The sequence below is a fragment of the Pseudophryne corroboree genome, chromosome 3, assembly GCF_028390025.1.
Source record: "Pseudophryne corroboree isolate aPseCor3 chromosome 3, aPseCor3.hap2, whole genome shotgun sequence".
NCBI lineage: Eukaryota > Metazoa > Chordata > Amphibia > Anura > Myobatrachidae > Pseudophryne > Pseudophryne corroboree.
In genome coordinates, this window is record NC_086446.1 from 466,964,260 (window position 1) to 466,988,155 (window position 23,896).

Here is a 23,896-nt window from a genome sequence, read left to right on the forward strand (position 1 = left end):
ATTCCTCCATAATTGATTGACCATTAGTTTAACTATAGCAGAAAAAGCGTCTGATTTTATTGTATTTAGCACATAATTTCATTAACCAATGAAAAAGTAAGCTGCAAACACATAAAAATGTCACAATGTTCCCTCACTCTGATGATTATTTAAAAAAAAGTGAACAGAGAACTGCTTTAGGAGAATGGCAAACCATGAAATGGGCATGTTCCATGAAACCTGCTTGGTGAAGAAGGTGGCACATATATGAAGGTGCGCTGGTCTGGACTTTGGCCAGTTTGTAGAGAAGTCTGTGTGTTTTGGGGGTACATTTACTAAGATGGGAGTTCTATTTAAGATGGGATGTTGCCAATAGCAACCAATCATATTTTACTTTTCATTTATCTAGCACCTTCTAGAAGAGAATACCTGGAATCTAATTGGTTGCTATGGGCAACATCCCATCTTAAATAGAACTCCCGTCTTAGTAAATTTACCCCTTTGTGTCTACAGCACAGATTGGAGTATTAGAGATCAAATGCAACACAGTTTTTTACTGATAAAAACCAAAAAAATTACTCTTATCTAATTTAAGCACATCATCTACAGTTCAGAGCTTGAAGATCACCTTGTGTAGTCTGCCAGGCTCCGATAAAAGGCCCCACATTTCCTGCAAGATGGCATTTCTGAGCCCAAGGACCATTGTCACCTGTGGAATATGATAAAAATGTTACTGCATATATAAATGAATGATACAGTTCATGCTGTAGGAATGAAACCAGTGACAAGTCATTACACAGCATGAAGCCACTGCCTGAGGTACCTGTGAACCAGATGAGAGTGTTATCATCAGTACTGGCTCTTATCTCTCCGACCAGGTGGTCCATCTCTTGCAAACTCTCCTCATAGGGTCCACATTGGGCGGCCACAGGGACAGGCGACAAAGGCACGTGCATATGGGCCAGAGCCACGAACAGGAAGAAAGGCTGTCCCCGATCACTACATCATACACATCGAAACTGAATCAAACAAGAGGTACTCCCATTGCTGAAAAGGGCTTTATTTCATTGAGTAATAAAGATAATCTACCATGCAATGTCACTGTTCTATTGTAGAGTATGGGCATCAATTTACCTCTGTAGCGTCTGCAGTATTCACATCACACATAGACTGATAAATGTACTCAGTACCAGACACCATTATTTATCTTTTTTTACTAATCATTGAGCCTGCTGACAAGTAATAGAAGGACGGGTGCCTCAGTTAGTCTCAAGATCAGTATAAAGGTCATTGCCTGGTATTGATTTATGGAATCATATTTATGAATATTAATATTTAATATATCATATATGGTATTTAATATATGGATATATTTTAATTAATATGCGTTATCATATATATCTGCAAATATATGTCAGGCTTACAAACTGATAAATAGATGCAGTCCTTATATATATGATTTATTAATTTATGAAGTTAAGATTCCTTAAAGAGAGTTCAAGCTTGAATATTACCGCTCTTTTTATATGATTATTTATTTATAGGCAGATCAAATCATACAGATTAAGATATACACAGTAGTGATATATATACTAATTATTTATCTAATGCTTCCTTCGTTATATAACATAAAACAACATGACATAAGTTTCACAAACAGTTTCAATTACTAACATAAAGTGTATACTTGCAAGTTACATATCCTTTCCTCCTGCATGTTCTCTCCATGACTTCTTCTCCTCCTGACTGACTTCCTTCCTTCTCCTCCTTCTCCTTCTTCTAATTCCTAACTAAAAAACCTGCTCCTTTTATCCCATATTTTACCAATTCAAACTATCATATTCTCATAGTTTCCAATGGAATAGATAATTATAGGTTTGTCAGATTCCAAGGTGTAATAAAACAAACATTGAACTGGGCTGTCGTGTCCTGTTCACAGAGGCATGGTGTCATAAAAGTGTGGTGTCCACACTGCCTTAAGCAAGTATAGTATTGTAAAATCTGGAATGTCTTTTCATCCAAAGTTCTGTTGTATTGACAAGTTTTCCTGGGGTGGGTTACACCATGTTTTATCAATGGATGTGATCTCTTTTCATAGTAGTTAATTTATGCTCCCTAGCTTTAACCTTTACTGGACAATAGACAAACCAGTTTTATAATTGCGATAGGTATTGCAAACCTTGATTCTGATCTACTGTAAGCACACCTGTGAATTACAGTGTCCATTTGATTGTAAATGCATTCTTTGTTATACTGTGACCTCTCTAGCCTTATTTATGGCTAGAGCAGAATAAACCTGTTCCCTACACTATGTTTTATCATCTTGCAGTAAAACACAAATATACAGTTAAATATATAAACACATATACAAACCTAATTTCTTAAATCAGCTACACATTACCTCATACATTCAAACTTATTTCATATCTATTCCTTACTATATATATCCAGTATACTGTCCACTATGGTAACATCGCCTATTTATAATGAATTATATTTTGATTCAGACAACATCTATTGGTATAATATTATACTAAGTGCAGACAATTACCCATATGGCAACAGTCGCCCCCTTGTGGCCATGAGAAATTATTTTGATTGGCCCCACATTAAACTAGCGTAATTGCTTCCAAATACATTTTCAAAATATTTTTTCAAAACATAACTTTTGTTGTAACCATAATGTAAACCATAAGTGTAATAATAATAACCATTGTGATTTTAAAAATCTCTAAAAACTCTTAGCTTACCTAACCTTATTTTACTTTTTAACTAAAGCAGACAAGACTGAGGTTTTTATTCAGTATTCATGAGGAAAACTAATTTCTACAGACATTTGGAATACCATAGCCCAATTGTAGACCTTTTTTCTGTATCTGGATCAGTACGTTTGGACATTTTTGCTGTTCTTGGCTGTAGCAATTTACTGGGTGGTTTGCTTGCAATTGGAGACGCCTTGCGTTTGCATTATGGAGGCAGTTGAAGTAGAATTCTTCATAGCAGCTGCTCCTTTGCTTGCCATTTCGCTGTTTGAGTCAGAGGGCTGTGTACGTCGAGTGCTGTGTCTTGAACATTCAGTACTTGTGACGAACCTCAGTAATGGTCTTTAGCCTTGTGCGTCCTTTAAATGTTTTTCCAATGCCGCAGTTGTGACAAGTGTCCATATTGCTTTTGCACAAACAGGTTGTGATTTTGAATAGAACAGGCATATATGAAACAGTCTTTTTTTTTTTTTCTTTCTTTCTTTCTTTCTTTCTTTCTTTGCTTGTTAATAGTAGGTCTTAATTGTCTTCGGGCAATAGTACCACAAATGGCTGTGAGTAGTACACCTACTCTGTTTACTGTATTTCCTCACTGAATAAATTATCATGCAGTCTTAAGTCTCCTTATTCTACCTTGAACCTATTTATACATCTCAATCTTAAATAACCCATATAAAGGCGTTTTCTATCCTACCTATATTTTGACTAATAATTATTTAAAATGCTTTTGATGTGTATATAGTAACATCCTATCAATACAATAAATGAATACAATTTTGCTTCAAACAGATATTAAATATCATTTAGGAATGGCTTTGACTAAATCTAATTCCATCCAGTATTATGTTATATGCAGCCATGTGCATATACAGTGACCCTGTTATGCTACAAATAATTCTCTTTGACTTGTTACAGTCTTTATTAAGAGAATTATTCATCCCACTTAATAATCTCGGCCCAATTTGTTTCAACGGGGTATGCCATCCTTTATTAGATATTTAATTACTTTTGAAGCTTTGTGAAGGAAGCATAGGTAGTATCTACTGTGTAATATATAAAAAAAAACATAAAATATTTACAAGGTATATAATACAATGATGTAAAAAAAAAATATATATATATATATATCAGACAAATGTTTACATATATTTGATTAAGGTATATGAAGGGATGAGACAGTTCTGTATAATCACAGTGATGAGATGTGCTGTACACTGTTGTGGGGGTGTACATGTAGTTTGAAAGACAAGTAATGATTACTTGTGATGAAAGGGTTAATGAAAACCTTCCCCTTTCTTGTGAAACTGGAAAACTCCTTGAGGATTTGTCCATATATCAGTCTTTAGGGATGCTATGTAGATTTTGCTGGATAGCAGCGATGAAAGGGTTAATGAAGACCTTTTCCCTTGTAAATTGGAGTCTTTTTGGAGTCTTGCACCATTCTGTATACAAGTTGCCAGGATTACTATGAATCAAACAAAAAGACATACAATGAATATCACAGATATTTATACAGTGATTTAACATAGCTTGCTATGCATTCTGTCCTATCTGCTGCATGTTATCAGGTACAGAATTTACAAATGTGTCTTTAAAGATTGAATAACAAACAAACGATTGTTTCTGGCCTGTGCCAATCTTTCCTGTCACATTGTGTGTCAATGACAGCACAATTGTCACTGCAGATATGATGCAGGTTTAATTTGGAAACTGTGGCTGTTTGAACATCAAAGCAAACAATGGCTACATTGGATCTAACAAGTAAAGGAATGATATTACCGTATTCACTTGTGACCATACTCCCTTGTGACGCAGCCTGGGCCCAGACTGTCTCCAACCATAGCGTTTGCTGCTTGGTGTGGCTCCTTAGTCTGGAAGAATCTTGGAGCTTCTGAAAAATATTCTTGTGGGGGGAGAAACTTGTTAGACTTTGCCAAATATGTTTTGTAGGTTCCAGGGCCTTCTGTTTGTCTATACTTTTGATAAAATGGTTATGGCACCAGTGCACAAAAACATTTTCATCCTGGTGATCCTTTTTGTCATTGTTAATTGGTGTGTGGTTTGCAAAATGACACTCTGCATGTGGTCTCTCTGAGAGCCTGCAAACATTTGCACCATCACTAGATGTCTCTGAGTGTTGTGTGGGGGTTACAAAAGTTTGGGAACTTTGTTTGTAAACATGCATTCCTGAATTAATTTCATGGATTTTCTCTTTAAACATGTTCCCAGGTGAATACATTTCAGGGTTTTCAACTCTGGTTACCATTGGATTTTTCACCATGGAGAACTTCTCTACCCCTGTGTGCACTGTACTGCAGCTATCAGTGTTTAAGTCTGCTGACAATTCACCTTTGCCTAAGGGCATAACAAATTCTTCATCCACATTGGGAACTCTGAGAGTGCATTCAATAGGACACTCATAATCTGAGTTACACTGATCTTCCCCCTTGCTAGAAAAGGTATAGGGGACATCTCTTATTGCTCCTACATTTGTTGCATTGATGTGCTGTTTGTTGATAGACACATCCTGCACATTGCTACTTTCTTCCTTTACCAAAGAGGCTGTTCTGCTGGTGGTCTGTGTGACCATAGCAGACTCCATGCACTGCAGATTGATGCAGTCCTGCAACATGTAACTTTCCTTAATTTTAGGATCTTGACTGATTAAGTCATTTCTGACTCCTGTAGACTCTGTGTACAGAGTTTCACATACCTCAACACTATTCCTGTTTGGTGTTTCTATCTCAGCTTGCTTGCTGGATGTTATCTCTTCATGAGAGATCTTGACAATTTGATTACAAACTGACAGACTTTTTGCTTTTGACTTAAATAATGAATGCATTTTTGCATTAATGGCCAGGCACGTCTTACGAAGACGGGAACCTGATTTTTCTTTACATTTCTGTTTGGCTTCTAAAGCCGCACTTCTGCGCATTTTTCCTAATGCTACAGAAAACTTTTGCATTTTTAACATTGCAATCATTTACAATGCAAAATTTTTCTATTCTTTGTTTTTAGTACCCACGGTATCCTCTCCTTAAGATTGACCGGTGTCTTAAGGTTAAACTCTAATACCTGGTACATTTATACATTTATTTGGAAATACTAATTTCCACTGTGCACATTTTCTATTCTAGGCCTTTAAATTCTTTATTCTCATTTGTAACCTAATCCACTGTGATCTTGTAATTTGCCAGCAGGCTTACAGCCCTTGGTGCTGCTTCCTAATAAATGTTATGTTAGTTAAAATAATGTATATTGCACTAACACATTTATCCTAGGTTATACAGAATACAAGATAACATTACAAAATGGTAATAAATTTTCATAGATATGACCCCACCGTGATTCTGCAGATTTGGTAGCCAGCTTATAGTGTCTGCTACTCCTCATAAATATTATAATCAGATAATCAGATTCAGTAATAACAAGTCCCTTCGTGGTCGCCAATATTGATTTATGGAATCATATTTATGAATATTAATATTTAATATATCATATATGGTATTTAATATATGGATATATTTTAATTAATATGCGTTATCATATATATCTGCAAATATATTATGTCAGGCTTACAAACTGATAAATAGATGCAGTCCTTATATATATGACTTATTAATTTATGAAGTTAAGATTCCTTAAAGAGAGTTCAAGCTTGAATATTACCGCTCTTTTTATATGATTATTTATTTATAGGCAGATCAAATCATACAGAATAAGATATACACAGTAGTGATATATATACTAATTATTTATCTAATGCTTCCTTTGTTATATAACATAAAACAACATGACATAAGTTTCACAAACAGTTTCAATTACTAACATAAAGTGTATACTTGCAAGTTACATATCCTTTCCTCCTGCATGTTCTCTCCATGACTTCTTCTCCTCCTGACTGACTTCCTTCCTTCTCCTCCTTCTCCTTCTTCTAATTCCTAACTAAAAAACCTGCTCCTTTTATCCCATATTTTACCAATTCAAACTATCATATTCTCATAGTTTCCAATGGAATAGATAATTATAGGTTTGTCAGATGCCAAGGTGTAATAAAACAAACATAGAACTGGGCTGTCGTGTCCTGTTCACAGAGGCATGGTGTCATAAAAGTGTGGTGTCCACACTGCCTTAAGCAAGTATAGTATTGTAAAATCTGGAATGTCTTTTCATCCAAAGTTCTGTTGTATTGACAGGTTTTCCTGGGGTGGGTTACACCATGTTTTATCAATGGATGTGATCTCTTTTCATAGTAGTTAATTTATGCTCCCTAGCTTTAACCTTTACTGGACAATAGACAAACCAGTTTTATAATTGCGCTAGGTATTGCAAACCTTGATTCTGATCTACTGTAAGCACACCTGTGAATTACAGTGTCCATTTGATTGTAAATGCATTCTTTGTTATACTGTGACCTCTCTAGCTTTATTTATGGCTAGAGCAGAATAAACCTGTTCCCTACACTATGTTTTACCATCTTGCAGTAAAACACAAATATACAGTTAAATATATAAACACATATACAAACCTAATTTCTTAAATCAGCTACACATTACCTCATACATTCAAACTTATTTCATATCTATTCCTTACTATATATATATATATATATCCAGTATACTGTCCACTATGGTAACATCGCCTATTTATAATGAATTATATTTTGATTCAGACAACATCTATTGGCCTAATATTATACTAAGTGCAGACAATTACCCATATGGCAACACTGGTAATTCATTTGCAAGGGTAAAGGAAGTAGCACTTCTGTATCTCTAGGAGTCTTGGCACATTAGCCAATTTATGAGCCATATTTTAGCTACACAGCACGTAGGTACCTTGTGCCCATACAGCTGCTGAACACCCTTGATTTCTATCTGCCACCTATGCTGGACAGAGACTGCACCAATTATATAACATATATAGCTTCCATGTACAGAAGAGAGGCCTTTTCATGTAAACAAATAAATCCATGCCATGTACTTTGGACTGGATTACATGACCAGCCTAGTTGCCTAATTTGCCAGGTTTTACGGAACTGACCCTTGAAATGTAAATGTTCTTCTATACTGCTCAAGAGTATAGCACAATTTCTATTACTCTTCATATTTCATGCAGTTCTCTTATTCTCTTGGCTTTACAAATGAATACTTACTGAGGTGAAGTATTTTAAATAAAAAGTTACATTATAATGGGATGCAGTTAATTTGCCAGCTGTCGGGATCCTGGCGATCAGGATACGGATGCAAGAATCCAGACAATGCCGATTACCGGATTCCTATTACCACTCATGGGTGTCCATGCTACCCATAGAGTGGGAATAGATCCTGCGATGATCGCAGCGAGTCACCGAGCCACCGAGCCCGCAGCGTGATGAATGCAGCGAGACCGCAAGGGAACTCTTTGTACTCGCCCCGCTGGCAGCATACTGACAGCCGGGATGCCAATGTCTGTATACTGACGGTAAATCATACTAATATGTTATAATGGGATAAGCAGTACACCAGGTCCATCTACAGTATAGACAGTACTCAATGTACTCTAATCATCTGGCTCAGCAACAAAGTGTGGACAATATTTTGAAATGTTACTTACTTTGCAGTGCCGTATACAAGCCTAAATGCCACCTGACATTACACGTGGGATGAGGCAGAGGGGAGTGGAAAACCAGCCATACACAGCTCAATCTCTTGGATAGAGACCTGGAACACTATGTTAGTAACTCCCTTTTTGGGCCATATATATTTATTTTTAGGTTCTATACATTCATTCAGTCACATGTCTTCCACAATGTCTGCAGGGATCATGGTGAGGAAAACAGGGCAATATGTACAACCAGATGAAAGAGTAGGATTACCCCTAGCAGCAATGGAACTAAACTCTCAGCCTTTTCTGTCTGGCAGCAACCATTGTAGCGTATGCCTACTGTTTGTCTCTGTGTATTTAACTTGCTAAATACTCCTCATACTTCAAATCAAACAATTCAAATGAGTCACTGTATCCCATCACTGCAATGGATGAAACAATGTTCCAGGCAAGTCTACTCTGTGAAATCTCGCTCAACTTTGTTTGGACAGTGTAGACAGTTATAAAATGCTGAATCTAGTGTGTGTCAGGATCTTTAAATGGGCACTACAACTATATACCTGACAGTAACAGTAAGAAAGGAGTTATTGTAACATGTGTAGGATCTACATAAGATATATTAATAAGGCCATACGCAGCTCGATGTGAATAATGGTATCATGCGCAATTTGACCAAACACGAGTCACAAAATAGGTAAGATCCCCCCATTTGGTGCTTTGTTTCTAGCATTATTGGGTCCTATTAGTGCATTTGGGAGACGGTAGCACACAGGCAGTTACTGTGCAGCTACATTTACCAACATGCGTAATAAAAATGATTTTGCTCATGTTATTGTGCACCACAGTAACTTTGGGATCACTTGCAGCAATAAGGCCTACCCATACCAATTGTATCAGTGATCCTGTGGACATCTCTTACCTGGCATTCCTGATGAAGGTGATCGCCTTGTCTGCATATCTTGCAGGCAAACTGGTTAGGTCTACTGGCTGCTCCATGATTACAGAATTTTCCATAAGGGGTAATGCTAGCCTGGTATAACATCCTCCAGCAGACCTACCGACACATAACACATGAGGCTGGGTACCTTTACCATGCTGATTAGATAAAGCTACAATAGTTATTATTACAGAATGGGAGGTGTCTAAAATATAGTTTTAAAACAGAAGAAATTAGGTATTTAAAAACAAAAATGTACTAGAACATTACTATTTATTTACTGAATGTAGCGTGTGATACAGTCTTTATTAGTAACTCTTACCTCTATACCATTAAAATAATATGCTGTACTTTACACGTAATGGGATTGTGTATGCATGTTTTGGGGGAGGTTTTTTCAGCAAAATATGCACTTCTGTATCATGCATGCAAACACAAAAGACTCCATATAGAGATGCAATGTAGGTGGAAATAGCAGGCATGTGTAGGCAGAGTACTGTAAGGAAAGGTTCATATAATGGCATCAATGTTAGACCAAGACAAAGTATATCGCGTGCACCTGTCAGGTGAAGCATCATCGCTTGCACATGTTCAGAAGCTGGAGCATCATCACTTGCACCTATCAGCTGGAGCATCATCACTTGCACCTGTCAGGTGGAGCACCATCACTTGCACCTGTCAGGTGGAGCGCCATCACTTGCACCTGTCAGGTGGAGCATCTTCACTTGCACCTGTCAGGTGGAGCATCTTCACTTGCACCTGTCAGGTGGAGCATCTTCACTTGTACCTGTCAGGTGGAGCACCATCACTTGCACCTGTCAGGTGGAGCGCCATCACTTGCACCTGTCAGGTGGAGCATCATCACTTGCACCTGTCAGGTGGAGCATTATCACTTGCACCTGTCAGCTGGAGCATCATCACTTACACCTGTTAGGTGGAGCATTATTTGTTGGTGCAAGACTCCTGGTGCAAATTACACATCAATGATAATGATAACTGCCAGCCATTTATGATTTGATGATTTCATCTTGACCCCTCACACTGTATATAAAACATTGTGTGCGAATCAGTCATTGATGTGTTAATTGTTATTTTCACTCAGACCACCTCAGGAAAGATGATTCCCATTTGGTTTTTAAAGATGAAGACAACAAAATGTTGCATTCATCTATATTTAATTTACAATGTGACACTTGTAAGGACCACGTCAAGAAGATGTGGTAAAATCAGTAGGGTTTTATTCACTGCAACCCAGCAGCCACTGCACAGCAAATACCAGGTCTTACACAACAGCAGGCTACACATATTTTAATTAGAATAAAGCAATCACAGCAGTGGGGTTTCACCTTCGACCACAGCGAATATACACAAGAACAGTAGACCCTCCTGGTCCTGGCAACCTGACGCTAAACCCACTCCCACCAAGCCTATCACCTGACAGACTTGTTCAGCATCAGGAGTCCTGAACCTTGTTCCCAGGGGATCTTTAAGCCAAGCTCTGAGGTGCTGACTATTACCGGAGTACTGATCTCGGCCAAATACAAAGCATGGACCATACATTCTACATCAAGGTAACCAGGCAGTATGTCCCAACTCACTCTGCACCTGAAAACCCTTCTGGGCCAACCTATACAGCTGTGGCCCCATTACCCTACTGCCACAGTACTTTATGTGGTGTATTTGTCTGTATTTAATTGTATTTTACATGGTAAATGTGACTCACATTTATTAATATCACAGTCTAAACTAATCTACCCAGCGCACATACCAGGGCTGCATACCTGGATGATTCCAACTCTGCATATACATGTTATTACATATTTTTCCAGACACTTATTATGGCTGTGGGGGTTTTCTTTATGGAATACATCCAAACCAACATGAGCTCCAATGTTTTATTTATTTACATCGGTCTCTTATCTAGTGGAGTTTCCAGTTTAAACACTAGGGTTCATTTTGTCACAGGCTTACTAACATAACTGTATGTTTTTGGATGGCCAGAGTGCCTAGAACCCACACAAAAACAGGTAGAACATCGATTTTTCATGACTTAAATGTATCAGGCAGTCATCAATCAAAGCTGCTAATTAACTAATAAAAATAACTTACAGTTATTGATCACATGGACAGTCAGCGCATACCAAATGGGCTGATTATTTTATTATAGATGACTGATTGTGGTACTGATACTGCAAATAAGATGTACAATATCTAGCTGTAGAAATTCCATTATATAGAAGCCCTTAGTCAAATACCTTTGGTGGTTCTCAGAATGTCGGGGACATGGTGGACATAAGGGCAGGTTGTATCCTGGCGTGTCTGTACAGCCCATGTCATTACTGTATGGAATTCCATAGTAGTAATCAAAGCCTGAAAAGAGGGAATGCAGGTGAGTTATAAGTTTGACAGGATACATTGTATATGGCAAGTAAATGTTCCCAAAATCCGATTCTAATACGTCTCACTTACCACGCCAATTAGGGTGATAACGTTTATGGTGACCAAGATGCCATTTACCTGAGAAAAACAGATACACCCCTATAAATATGGTTGCATCGGGGTGTTGCCAGCACAAGATAAAATAATATGGTGCTACAGAAGACATGGCTGTTCCTTACTCTGCACAAGAGATTTAATGCACATATAGTGGAACCGTGATAAGGACTTATGACAGGGAAAGTTTTACAAGATACTCCTAAAGCATTCTTGAATGAGTCATGTGACCAATTAAATGAAAACCAAGAGAAGTTTTTTGTTTTGTTTTTTATGGTCCCAAGATAAGGAAAACTAAAAACCCATATGCATGTGTATGATTGCCTGAAGGACAGAAAACAGGATTCTCAATATAGAACTATAAGAGATAAGTACCTATGAGACCGGTGATGTAGCCAGATTGCTTTAAAACGTTTGCCAGAGTTGTCTCATTCAGTGGTAGACCACCAATCGACTTGGGTGCAAAGTTGTGTGTGACTCCATTGCGGATTCCAAGTCTTCCGGTGAGCAGTGATGCCCTGGACGGGGAACAAGTGGAAGCCGCAGAGTGGAAATCTACAAGTCTACGACAAACAACAACCAAGGTTCTAGGTTAATCACAGTTACACTGCTGTAGAAACACCTAAAGTAGCTGAGCAATGACCATTTCCAGCGCATAAAGATAAATGCAGTCTTCCTGAGGAGTGGTTCTTTGCACTCTAACCAGCATGAAATTTGTGTGTGAGGATCAATTAGCTGTGGTCGCCTCCAGCACAGGAGGAGGGAGCTGGGAAAAGTTTGAACACTGGGTTTTGGCACTTAAACACAACAGCCAGATTAGCGGCTGCCAGTGGTAGATCATGAGATGAAAGATTTCCTAGAATCATCTTGAGAACAGTTTGCTTTATCCACAGCTCATTTGCCAGGAAATATCAGCTATCATAACAGCTCTGCGGCTCCCCAGAGAAAAAGAAATAAATCAAGTTCTGTACAAATAAACTACAGAAGTCTACACTAATCTTCCTGACTTAGAATGGACAATTTATAGATTTCTATGCTGAATACCTTTTATACAGGAATAGAAAACCAGTCCTCCTGTAATCTAGATAACAATTAACCTGAAATTAATGGTTTATTTTACCATTATATATGTCTAAAGAAAATAAATTTGTTAAAACAAATCTGATTTGCATTTACAGTCTGATCATGTCTACTATCAATACGGCTGTTTGTGCAGGTTGTAGACGATAACACTCACCAACCACATTTACCAATATGCCCAACATCAGTTAATATGATAATGGACCTGCTGCCTAATATCACTACTAATATTGCAGCTAGGTGAGAGAAACCAGTCTCAGCCCAGTTACAGTGGTGCTTTAAGAGTTTGTGAACCCTTCAGAATTTTCTATAATTTCTGCTGAAATTTGGCCTAAAACTACCTCAGATTTTCACACAAGTCCTAAATGTACATAAAGAGAACCAAATCAAACAAGTTAGACAAAAAATTTAGACTGCTATTTTTTTTTATTGATAAAAATGATCCAATATCACATATCTGTGAGTGTCAAAAGTAACCTTTAGGCTTAGAAGATATTTTGACGATGAAATTAGAGTCAGGTATTTTCAATCTATGGGATGACAATCAGGCGAGTGGACAATCTGTCTTTTAAAAAGAACAGCGATCTATCAAAGTCTGATGATCACAACACGTTTGTGGAAGTGTATCATGCCACAAATAAAGGAGATTTATGAGGAAATTAGAAGAAGAGCTATTGATGCTCATCGGGCTGGAAAAGGTTACAAAACGATCTCAAAAGAGTTTGGACTCAACCAATCAACAGTCAGACAGTGTACAAATGGAGGAAATTCCAGACCATTATTACCCTCCCCACGAGTGGTCGACCAACAAAGATCACACCAAGAGCAAGGTGTCTAATAGTTTGCAAGGTCACAAAGGAACCAAATGTAATAGTTTGCAAGGTCACCAAGGTAACCTCTTAGCAATTAAAGACCTTTCTCGGAGGTTCCTGTAGCTGACGCCGCTGCGGTGAGGAGGTGAGTGCCCGACGGGCTACACGGGTAGGGGGGGGGGCAATGGTCCTTCATGCACAGAGACGCTGCGTGAACGGGAGGGCTACTCCGCAGCGCTGGTGACATTGGAGGTAGCTTATGGATCCCTCAGCGCCCAGCGCCCGCGTTGGGGACACTCTCACACTATTATGTTGCAGGGTTAGGCAGTGAAGATCACTCAGCTGCTACCCTGTGCCTGACAACTTTCCCTGTTCTCCCACTGTAATCCCAGGAGAGAGTGCATTGTGACTGGGATCACTCAAGGGAGCTGGGATTATCATAGCACCCCCTGGAGGGTGCTTTCTCTGGAATCCCCACACCTGGGTTCTGGGGGGACTTTCTCTGGACTCTGTTGTACGGTGCTCCTACTGTGGTTGTTACTCTCGATAATTTGCACTTACAGGGGCCCCACTACCTTTGTCCTGGAACGCCTTCCCTACCTCAATGGTGCTCCTGTCTGCTGCATGAGGAACTGCTCCTTGATGTTTTCATTATTCTCCATGATGCCTGCTGCTATGTGACTATGTCCACGTTTTAAAGGGGGGATCATGATGAGTGACATCCTCTTACGCTTATATATGACTTTCATGTAATAATGCCTGGTGATATGTGAGAATTCTATCCTGCCAGCCATATGCCGAGACGACGTGCCAGCAAATCCGCCGTGGCTGCCTCAGTTCAGTCTAAATCTAAATCTGACGCAGCATTTCAGAGCTTGTTCGGGACCTCTCCACCTGTTGCAAATACCCCTATAATGGCCTCTGACAGCTCGGAGGGTACCTATACCCCGGAAGTCCGTTCTCCGTCCATGCAATTAAAGGCCTTTCTCACATTAGCTAATGTTAATGTTCATGAGTCCACCATAAGGAGGACACTGAACAACAATGGTTTGCATGGCAGGATTGCAAGGAGAAAGTCGCTGCTCTCTAAAAAGAACATTGCTGTCCATCTGCAGTTTGCTAAAGATCACTTGGACAAGCCAGAAGGCTATTGGGACAGATGAGTCCATAATAGAGCTTTTAGATGACAGATACACTTTCTAACTTAAAGGGGTCAGACTGGATTTTGCCAGTCACAGAGCATATATAGAACACTATGAATGCTGTACATTATAAAAGATATCAGAAGTCAATAAGGTTACAGAAGATACTGGCATTGTTTTGCATTAAGAAAAGTTCTTATCTCTTCATAGTATAAAATAAAATCCCCATTAGCAGTCTGTCTGTTTGTTTGAGCTAATCTCGAGAACCACTACTGAGGAGGAAAGGGATCTAGGAGTCACTATCACAGGTGTCTTAAAGTAAGCAATGTAACAAAGCAACAAGGAAGGCAAACCATATGCTTGGTTGCATAGGGAGAGGAAACAGTAACAGTAAGGCTGTGTACACACGGCGTGATGCGCCGTAATCCCGACATTGACTATTAGACGTGGCCGGAGCCTGGCCCCACCGATATAGTCAATGTTGGGCTACTTGCACAGTCTATTTTTCCTTGCGATGCCGATCCAGCGGGACCACGAATAGGCATCGCAAGACCTATACACACGGTGCAATATGCACTAGATTTTATTACGATTTTGACTATATAGTCAAAATCGAAAGAAATATCGCACCATGTGTACACAGCCTAAGAAAGAATAATGCTACTGTATAAGGGTCATTGGTACGGTCTCACCTGGAATACTGTGTTCAGTTCTGGAAGCCATATCTTCAGAAGGCTATAAATACATTAGAGCACAGGTTCTCAAACTCGGTCCTCAGGACCCCACACAGTGCATGTTTTGCAGGTCTCCTCACAGAATCACAATTGAAATAATTAACTCCACCTGTGGATCTTTTAAAATGTATCAGTGAGTAATGAGTACATCTGTGCACTGTTGGCTTTCCTGGAAAACGTTGACTGTTTAGTGTCCCGACAACAGAGTTTGAGAACCTATGCATCAGAGACAGTACAAAGAAGGGCAACTAAAATGGTGCATGGTCTACACCACAAAACTTAACAGGAAAGACTAAAAGATCGTAATATGTATAGTTCGGAGCAGAGAAGAGAAAAGGTTTGGGGAGGGGCATGATAGAAACTTTTAAATATATTGAGGGTTTGAACAAGGTACAGGAGGGAGACAATCCTCAAAGGAAAAGTAGTATTAGAACATGAGGTCACATGCTGAGACTAGAAGATGGTAGGTTCATAGGAAACTTGAGGAAAAATTACTTCTCAGAAAAGGTAGTGAATAGGTGGAATAGCCTCCCATCAGCGGTGACAGAGGCTAAGACAGTAGAGCAATTTAATCATCCTTGGACTAGACATAAAAATATTCTTACAAACAACTAAGGATCAAATAATGCTGAGGATACTAAAAGGAAAAAAGGGTCAAACTAGATGGGCCAAGTGGTTCTTATCTGCCGTCAAATTGTATGTTTTTACGTAACTACTGGATGGATTTTGATAGGGTTTTCACAGTCCTATAGAGCATTTGTTGAGGACGGTTTAGGTGTAAGTGAAGCCGGGGTGGGTCGCTAGTAATCTAAATGGTTTTATGAAAAATCTAAAGAGACATCTCTCCAGAGAAGTTGTTCATTGTATGCCCCATAATGGTGCCTTAGTTCATTTTCTGAACCATAGTAGTGAATTAGGTGATTTTATACTCCATAGTAGTGCCCTAGTTTATTATAAGAACCAAAGTAGTTCACTAGTTCACATTATGTCACATTGTAGGGGTGCCAGCCCAGTACACATTATGTAACACAATAACTCCAATTAACAGTATGAAATACAGGGGGCAATTCAACTCTTTTTGCGTGCCCAATCTCCCGTCTAAAGTAATGAGAGATCAGGGGTGCAATTCAATTGTTATTTTTAAGGCATCCGAAGAATATGCAATAAGTGGGCTGCCGGAGCCACGATAACACATGGGATCGGGAACTTATCCATGATGCCATGTGTTTTTGCATGATCGCGGGTCCAATGTCAGCCAATCAAAATGGCCTCCAATTGGATACCGTAATCATGACCATCGGTCATTAATCGTGATATCTAGCTCCTTTGATTGTCCAAAATCACTTCGAAGCTAATAGGATACCGCCCTAAATGCACACGATTAAGTGTACAATGGTGAGAGTTCTGCCATCCCAATGATAATAGAATTATTCTGCATACAATAGGTGTTACTCTCTGGGATATTTTATGATTACCCAATGGTAGATGAGATATGTTTGAGATCTGTAAACCCTAAGTAAGCTTAGTGTGAAGGAAATCCTATTTTTATCTTTGTAACAAACCAAAAAGGAAATAAGAGCGGCTAAAGTAGAAACTGAAAAACTAGTAGCAAAGGAAAGCAAAGCGAATCCCAAAAAATTCTTTAAATACATTAATAGCAAGAGATTAAAGAAGGAGAGTATAGGCCCTTTAAAAGACAAGTTGGGAGTCTTAAGCAAAAATGATAATGACATAGCGGACACACTAAATGAGTTTTTTTCAACAGTATTCACTAGAGAGGACCCAATTCAGGGACTGACACACAATCTCAATAATGAGAATATGACACTGATAGGTACTTATTTAAGCGAGGAAGTAGTCTGTGACCGATTAAAACATTTAAAGATTAATAAATCACCAGGGCCCGATGGCATTCATCCAAGGGTTCTAATGGAGCTTCACTCTGAACTGGCAAAACCGCTATCTTTGATCTTTAAGGATTCAGTTATATCAGGTATGGTTCCCAAAGACTGGCGTATAGCGGAAGTAGTGCCTATATTCAAAAAGGGAAGTAAAGCTGAACCAGGTAATTATAGACCAGTTAGTCTTACATCTATAGTGGGGAAAGTATTGGAAGGTATTCTAAGAGATAGTATTCAGAAGTTCCTTGAAACCAATAAGGTCATTAAAAGGAATCAACATGGGTTTATGAAGGACAGATCCTGTCAAACCAACTTACTTGGCTTTTATGAAACAGTAAGCGCAAACCTAGATCAGGGTAAAGACGTGGATGTAATCTTTTTAGACTTTGCCAAAGCGTTCGATACTGTACTACACATGAGACTTATCTACAAGCTACAAGAATCAGGGCTAGGAAGCACAATATGCACTTGGGTCAAAAACTGGTTATATAATAGGGAGCAGCGCGTTGTGGTTAATGGATCTTTTTCAAATTGGACTTAAGTGCTAAGTGGTGTGCCGCAAGGCTCAGTATTAGGACCGCTATTGTTCAATATTTTCATTAACGACCTAACAGAAGGTCTAGAGAGCATGGTGTCAATTTTTGCAGATGATACCAAATTGTGTAAGGCTATAAATACAGAGGAGGATGCCGAGTCTCTTCAGAACGACTTAGTTAAATTAGAAGCATGGGCAGCCAAATGGAGAATGCGCTTCAACACAGACAAGTGTAAGGTAATGCACTATGGTAACAAGAACAAAAATTACACCTACCTACTAAATGGGGTAAAATTAGGGGATTCTGTACTGGAAAAGGACTTAGGTGTCCTCATAGATAGCAAGCTAAGCAGTAGTACCCAAAGTAGGACTGCAGCAAAGAAGGCTAATAAGATATTAGCATGCATAAAACGGGGTATTGATGCTAGGGACGAGAGTATTATACTCCCGTTATATAAATCACTAGTGAGGCCACACCTTGAATACTGTGTACAATTCTGGGCACCGTACTACAAAAAGGATATCCTGGAGCTTGAAAAGGTACAGAGGAGGGCGACCAAACTAATTAAGGGCATGGAGACGATGGAATACAAGGAAAGGCTTGAAAGACTAGGCATGTTTACATTGGAAAAGCGGAGACTAAGAGGGGATATGATCAACATCTACAAATATATAAGGGGACAATACACAGAGCTTGCGTGGGACCTGTTTTTGGTTAGATCAACACAGAGGACTCGTGGACACTCGCTCAGGTTAGAGGAGAGGAGATTCCGCACAATACGGCGTAAAGGCTTTTTCACGGTAAGGACAATACGTGTTTGGAATTCCCTGCCCGAGGGAGTTGTAATGGCGGAATCTGTCAAACCTTTAAGAATGGGTTAGATAAATTCCTAATGGATAAGGATATCCAGGGGTATGGTGCATAGTCATGCATTATAGTTACTATAAATAGGGATAAAATGCAAAGGCTGACAGCAGCATCAGTCAGAAATTTTAGTCAAATTATCATGCATAGGAGACCACAAATAGGTTGAACTCGATGGACAATTGTCTTTTTTCAACCTCAGATACTATGTTACTATGTTACTAATTTGGGTACACGTGAGGTTAGCTACAAAGTTAATGATTTCATTAATTCCATAGTGTTGGCAAATGACTTGCTCAAGGTATTTTAGATAAGTCACAGTTACCTCAAACCATTTGAAGCCATTTTGTCCAGGTTGGGGGTATTAGTTGTCTGTGCAGCCATGTTTGCTCCTAGATCCCCATATCCAATGTCATCTGCTAAAATAACAATAAAGTTTGGCTTTTTTGGACTCTTCTTTTTCAAACAGGAACTGGAATCTGAAAGCCACATATGAAGGACACAATAAAGAAGAACTGTGCGCACAAAAGGCTTCATGATAGAGTAGAGCGGTATCATCATCCTCAGACTGCAGCAGCGAATGAACAGTAGCAGATCATGATGAAGTTACACCAAGAAAGGTTTTAGAAGAGTGCAGAATAAGCTCATCATCCTCCGAATTTGGCAATGACTGGACAGAGAGAGATCATCCAAACTACACAACGAACATTACCATTTCAGTGCCTGAAAAACACAAATATTTGTGTTACTACTACAGAGGATAAACAACGTAATAAAACATGTCAGGCTTTATGTCTGACAAATGAGAAATATAAGTCTGGACACTTTGTTCAGCTTCTGACAGCATCAGGTAGCAGGTTACACAATGACAACACACAGTTTCAGGGTTGCAACTCCTTCATCAGGTGTACATCAAGTTTTATGCCTGATATGTTGCAAACATTCTCTCAAAGATTTCTGGTTAATTAGTTTTCTAGTTAAAAAAAATAAAAAAAAAATAGTACAATCAGTTACTTTAAAGGCTGATAACAATGACAGCTAACAAGGTGCCCAGTAATCAGCAGAAAATTGGCTGCTTTGGACCAAGTCATAGGGATGATAGAAATGGTTGTATTAATTGCTGTGAAAAATGCTTGAAAGCTAAACACAGGGTCAACTTCACGTTTACTGCCAAGAGCTGGAAATATAAATCCCTAAGAGATTGTAAAGAGCTTCAAGCCCTAACACCCAGGCCATTCTCCACTATACTAGAACATAGACCAGGGAGCAGTCTGCTGGCTGAAAAGTTACAATCATAATGAATCACATAATTTGTTTCCTATAATGGTCTTTAATGCACATCAGAAACTGGTCTCGTTATAGAGATGTCACCATCATGTGAAGAGTAGATTCCTTTCCTGTATTATAACTCTTACCGGAAAAAGTATAAAATAATTGTTATTTTACTATTTTAATGATAAAAAAAACACTATCAGGTTTTTAGAATGTTTTTTTACCTAGTCTTAAAAATACCAGAACAGGTTAAGTATCCCAAATCCAAAATGCTTGGGAGCAGAAGTATTTTGGATATGGGATTTTTCCGTATTTTGGAATAATTGCATACCCTAATGAGATATCAAGGCGATGGGACCTAAGTCTAAGCGCAGAATGCATTTATGTTTAATATACACCTTATACACAGCTTGAAGGTAATTTTAGCCAATATTTTAATAACTCTGTGCATTAAACAAAGTGTGTGTACATTCACACAATTCATTTATGTTTCATATACACCTTATACACACAGCCTGAAGGTCATTTAATATAATATATGTAATAAATTTGTGTATTAAACAAAGTTTGTGTACATTGAGCCATCAGAAAACAAAGGTTTCACTATGTCCGTCTCACTCAAAAAATTCTGTATTTCTGAATATTCCTAATTTCGGAATATTATGGGATACTCAACCTGTATGTGTGTCCATATATTCTTGCATTCTAATACAGCAGGCATTCCCAACCGCCGTCCTCAAGGCACACCAACAGTGCAGGTTTTAGCAATATCCAGGCTTCAGCACAGATGGTTAAATCAAAATAACTGAGGTACTAATTAAGTCACCTGTGTTCAAGCCTGGATATCACTAAAACCAGGACTGTTAGTGTGCCTTGAGGACCGAGGTTGGGAAACACTAATACAGTATGACTCCTAACCACACATGCTGGGAATACAGTCCATGGATCTATTGCACTCCCTGTTACAAAGTACTGTACTTCTTATTATTGACATATTGTCATAGCACAGTCGCATAAGTTCATCCTAATTGCCCAGAGGTACGATAAACAGTGGTGCCCCCCCATATATAGATAAATGTATGTATGTATGTATGTATGTATGTATGTATGTATGTATGAATGGTACACATAATATATATATATATATATATACACACACATACACGCACACACATTTCATTGTCATTTATTTTAAATCACACATTTCTCAGCATTCATACCCAGGACTAGAACCCATGACCTCGTACACTGAAGGCAGACGCCTTACTGATAGAGCTCCTGCATAGCAACCCTGCAGATTCTACTTCATATAGTTAGAATTCTCATACTTCCTGTACACGAGCAAATAGCTCCATCAGTAAAGTGTCTGATTCCAGTGTAATAGGTTGTGGGTTCTAATCATGGGTATCAAACTTGTAAAATATGTATCTAAAGATAAAGAACCATGGGGGTCATTCCGAGTTGTTCGCTCGTTGCCGATTTTCGCAACGGAGCGATTAAGGCGAACATGCGCATGGTACGCAGTGCGCATGCACTAAGTATTTTTGCTCAAACTTAGTAGATTTACTCACGTCCGAAAGAAGAATGTTCATCGTTGAAGTGATCGGAGTGTGATTGACAGGAAGTGGGTGTTTCTGGGCGGAAACTGACCGTTTTCAGGGAGTGTGCGGAAAAACGCAGGCGTGCCAGGATAAAACGCGGGAGTGTCTGGAGAAACGGGGGAGTGGCTGGCCGAACGCAGGGCGTGTTTGTGACGTCAAACCAGGAACGAAATGGGCTGAGTTGATCGCGGTGTAGGAGTAAGTCTCAAGCTACTCAGAAACTGCTAAGAATTTTCTATTCGCAATTTTGCTAATCTTTCATTCGCAATTCTGCTAAGCTAAGATACACTCCCAGAGGGCGGCTGCCTAGCGTGTGCAATGCTGCTAAAATCTGCTAGCGAGCGAACAACTCGGATATGACCCCCCATGTAAGGTGCAGGGAGGAAGACACAGCGGCGGCTATCAATTAATTTCATTGAATGGTGTAACTGAACACAGGGGACAGGAGGAGAGGTGCCCCCTTACAGAGCAGGAGCCCTGCGGCAGATGTTTCCGTTGCCTCCCACAGTTATGCATCTACATATTACACAGAGCTTTAAAGAGAATTTGTAATAATTTACACCAGTCCCTGCGCCTGTCTCAAGTCTCTAACACACGATAAAATTAACTTACCAGTACGTTTTGAAATGTGGGAGCAAATCCACAAAAACATAGGAAGAGCATGCAAACTCCAGCAAACATACTGCCCTTCTGTTAACTGTCCTCCCTATAAGTTAAAAAGCATATCGCTTTGTTGTAGAATTCTTTATCTTTAGAAATACTGTGTGTGTATAGTTGCAGCTACCAACATCATGATAGTCTGCTTCAAAATACTGGGAAATAAAATACAGATTGGTTATTTGCTGGACTGTAACTCAAGTTTTGCAATTTACCAAATTTTGTATTCTTGTGGATTGGCCTACATCAGGAAAACAGAGAGTAAAATTGAAAGAACGAATGATCTTACCGGCACGCCGGGGCCGCGAGGTCTGCTGTGCGGGCGGCTTGTGGGCAGCGGCGGAGGAGAGCTGCTGCGGCGGGTAGGCGGCGGCGGGACGCCGCTGCAGCGGATCTCACTCAAGGGCAGTTGCTAGGAGACCAGGGCAGTGTCTGGGTGCCAGCAGAAAGGTCTGCTTTACTGGGAGCCGCCATGTTGGAGACCAATTCTGAAGCAATAGTGCAGGCTTCCTGTGTATCCAGCCAAACCAGGGAGATCTCTCCTTATAAAAGGGGGCTGGTTTATGACAGGGGCGCCAGTGCTTCAAGTTACAACCCAGTTGTAGGTGCTATAGCTCTGTGCTCCCAGGATTCTTGCCGTGTCCTGGTTACTCCCTGGCTCTGCTTTGCCGTCTCTTAGTTGCTGCCGCAGCCCTGCCGTTTCTAACCTACTGCCGCCTGTGGAAGCGCTTCTGGAAACCCCGACCCAGTAAGGGCCTCTGGGCACGGACGGTCCCCGTGCTTCCAGCTCGTCTCTTAAGCCACAGTTCACAAGGACGTGCCTTTCAGCCTCGTCTCTCAAGCCACAGTTCACAAGGCTGTGCCGCCTCGTCATTCAAGCCACAGTTCACAAGGCTACAGTTCAGCCTCGTCATTCCAAGCCACCACCTGCTAGCCCGCAGACCCTTGTCTTCAGTTTTGCTCAAGTTACGAATACCTGCCTTCTAGCCCTGCCTACGTCCTCCATCTGTCTCGTGTCTCATGAGAAGGAACTATGGGGGTAATTCCAAGTTGATCGCAGCAGGAAATTTTTTAGCAGTTGGGCAAAACCATATGCACTGTAGGGGAGGCAGATATAACATGTGCAGAGAGAGTTAGATTTGGGGGGGTTATTTTGTTTCTGTGAAGGGTAAATACTGGCTGCTTTATTTTTACACAGCAATTTAGATTGCAGATTGAACACACCACACCCAAATCTAACTCTCTCTGCACATGTTATATCTGCCTCCCCTGCAGTGCAAATGGTTTTGCCCATTTGCTAACATATTTGCTGCTGCGATCAACTCAGAATTACCCCCTATATCCAGCCTCCTCGTCTTCTTCATCCACAGATAATTACTTCCTTGGGCAAATCTCAGTTGCCGGATCCTCAAACCCAGCCAAGCGTGACAGCAAGCACTGGCGCTATGGATCCGACGGGTGATCAGGCCTCAGGGGGTGATTCCACCGCGGATATTTGGTCCCGCTTGAGTAAGCAGGAGGCCACACAATCTCAAATTGT

At 39.8% G+C, this 23,896-nt stretch overlaps 1 protein-coding gene across 2 annotated transcripts in view; it reads right to left on the bottom strand.

Annotated features, from left to right (window-relative positions):
* ARSG (arylsulfatase G) overlaps nucleotides 1-23,896 on the bottom strand; it is a 223,985-nt gene that overhangs the window by 54,401 nt on the left and 145,688 nt on the right. For both annotated transcript variants that reach the window (XM_063960740.1, XM_063960741.1), the window contains exons 2-8: nucleotides 19,152-19,549; nucleotides 12,133-12,320; nucleotides 11,734-11,781; nucleotides 11,520-11,634; nucleotides 9,247-9,381; nucleotides 803-978; nucleotides 608-688 (exon numbers count right to left, since the gene is read on the bottom strand). In XM_063960740.1, the coding sequence (XP_063816810.1) occupies nucleotides 608-688; nucleotides 803-978; nucleotides 9,247-9,381; nucleotides 11,520-11,634; nucleotides 11,734-11,781; nucleotides 12,133-12,320; nucleotides 19,152-19,387 (979 nt within the window). In that variant the 5' untranslated portion in view covers nucleotides 19,388-19,549. The remainder of the gene's footprint in view (nucleotides 1-607; nucleotides 689-802; nucleotides 979-9,246; nucleotides 9,382-11,519; nucleotides 11,635-11,733; nucleotides 11,782-12,132; nucleotides 12,321-19,151; nucleotides 19,550-23,896) is intronic.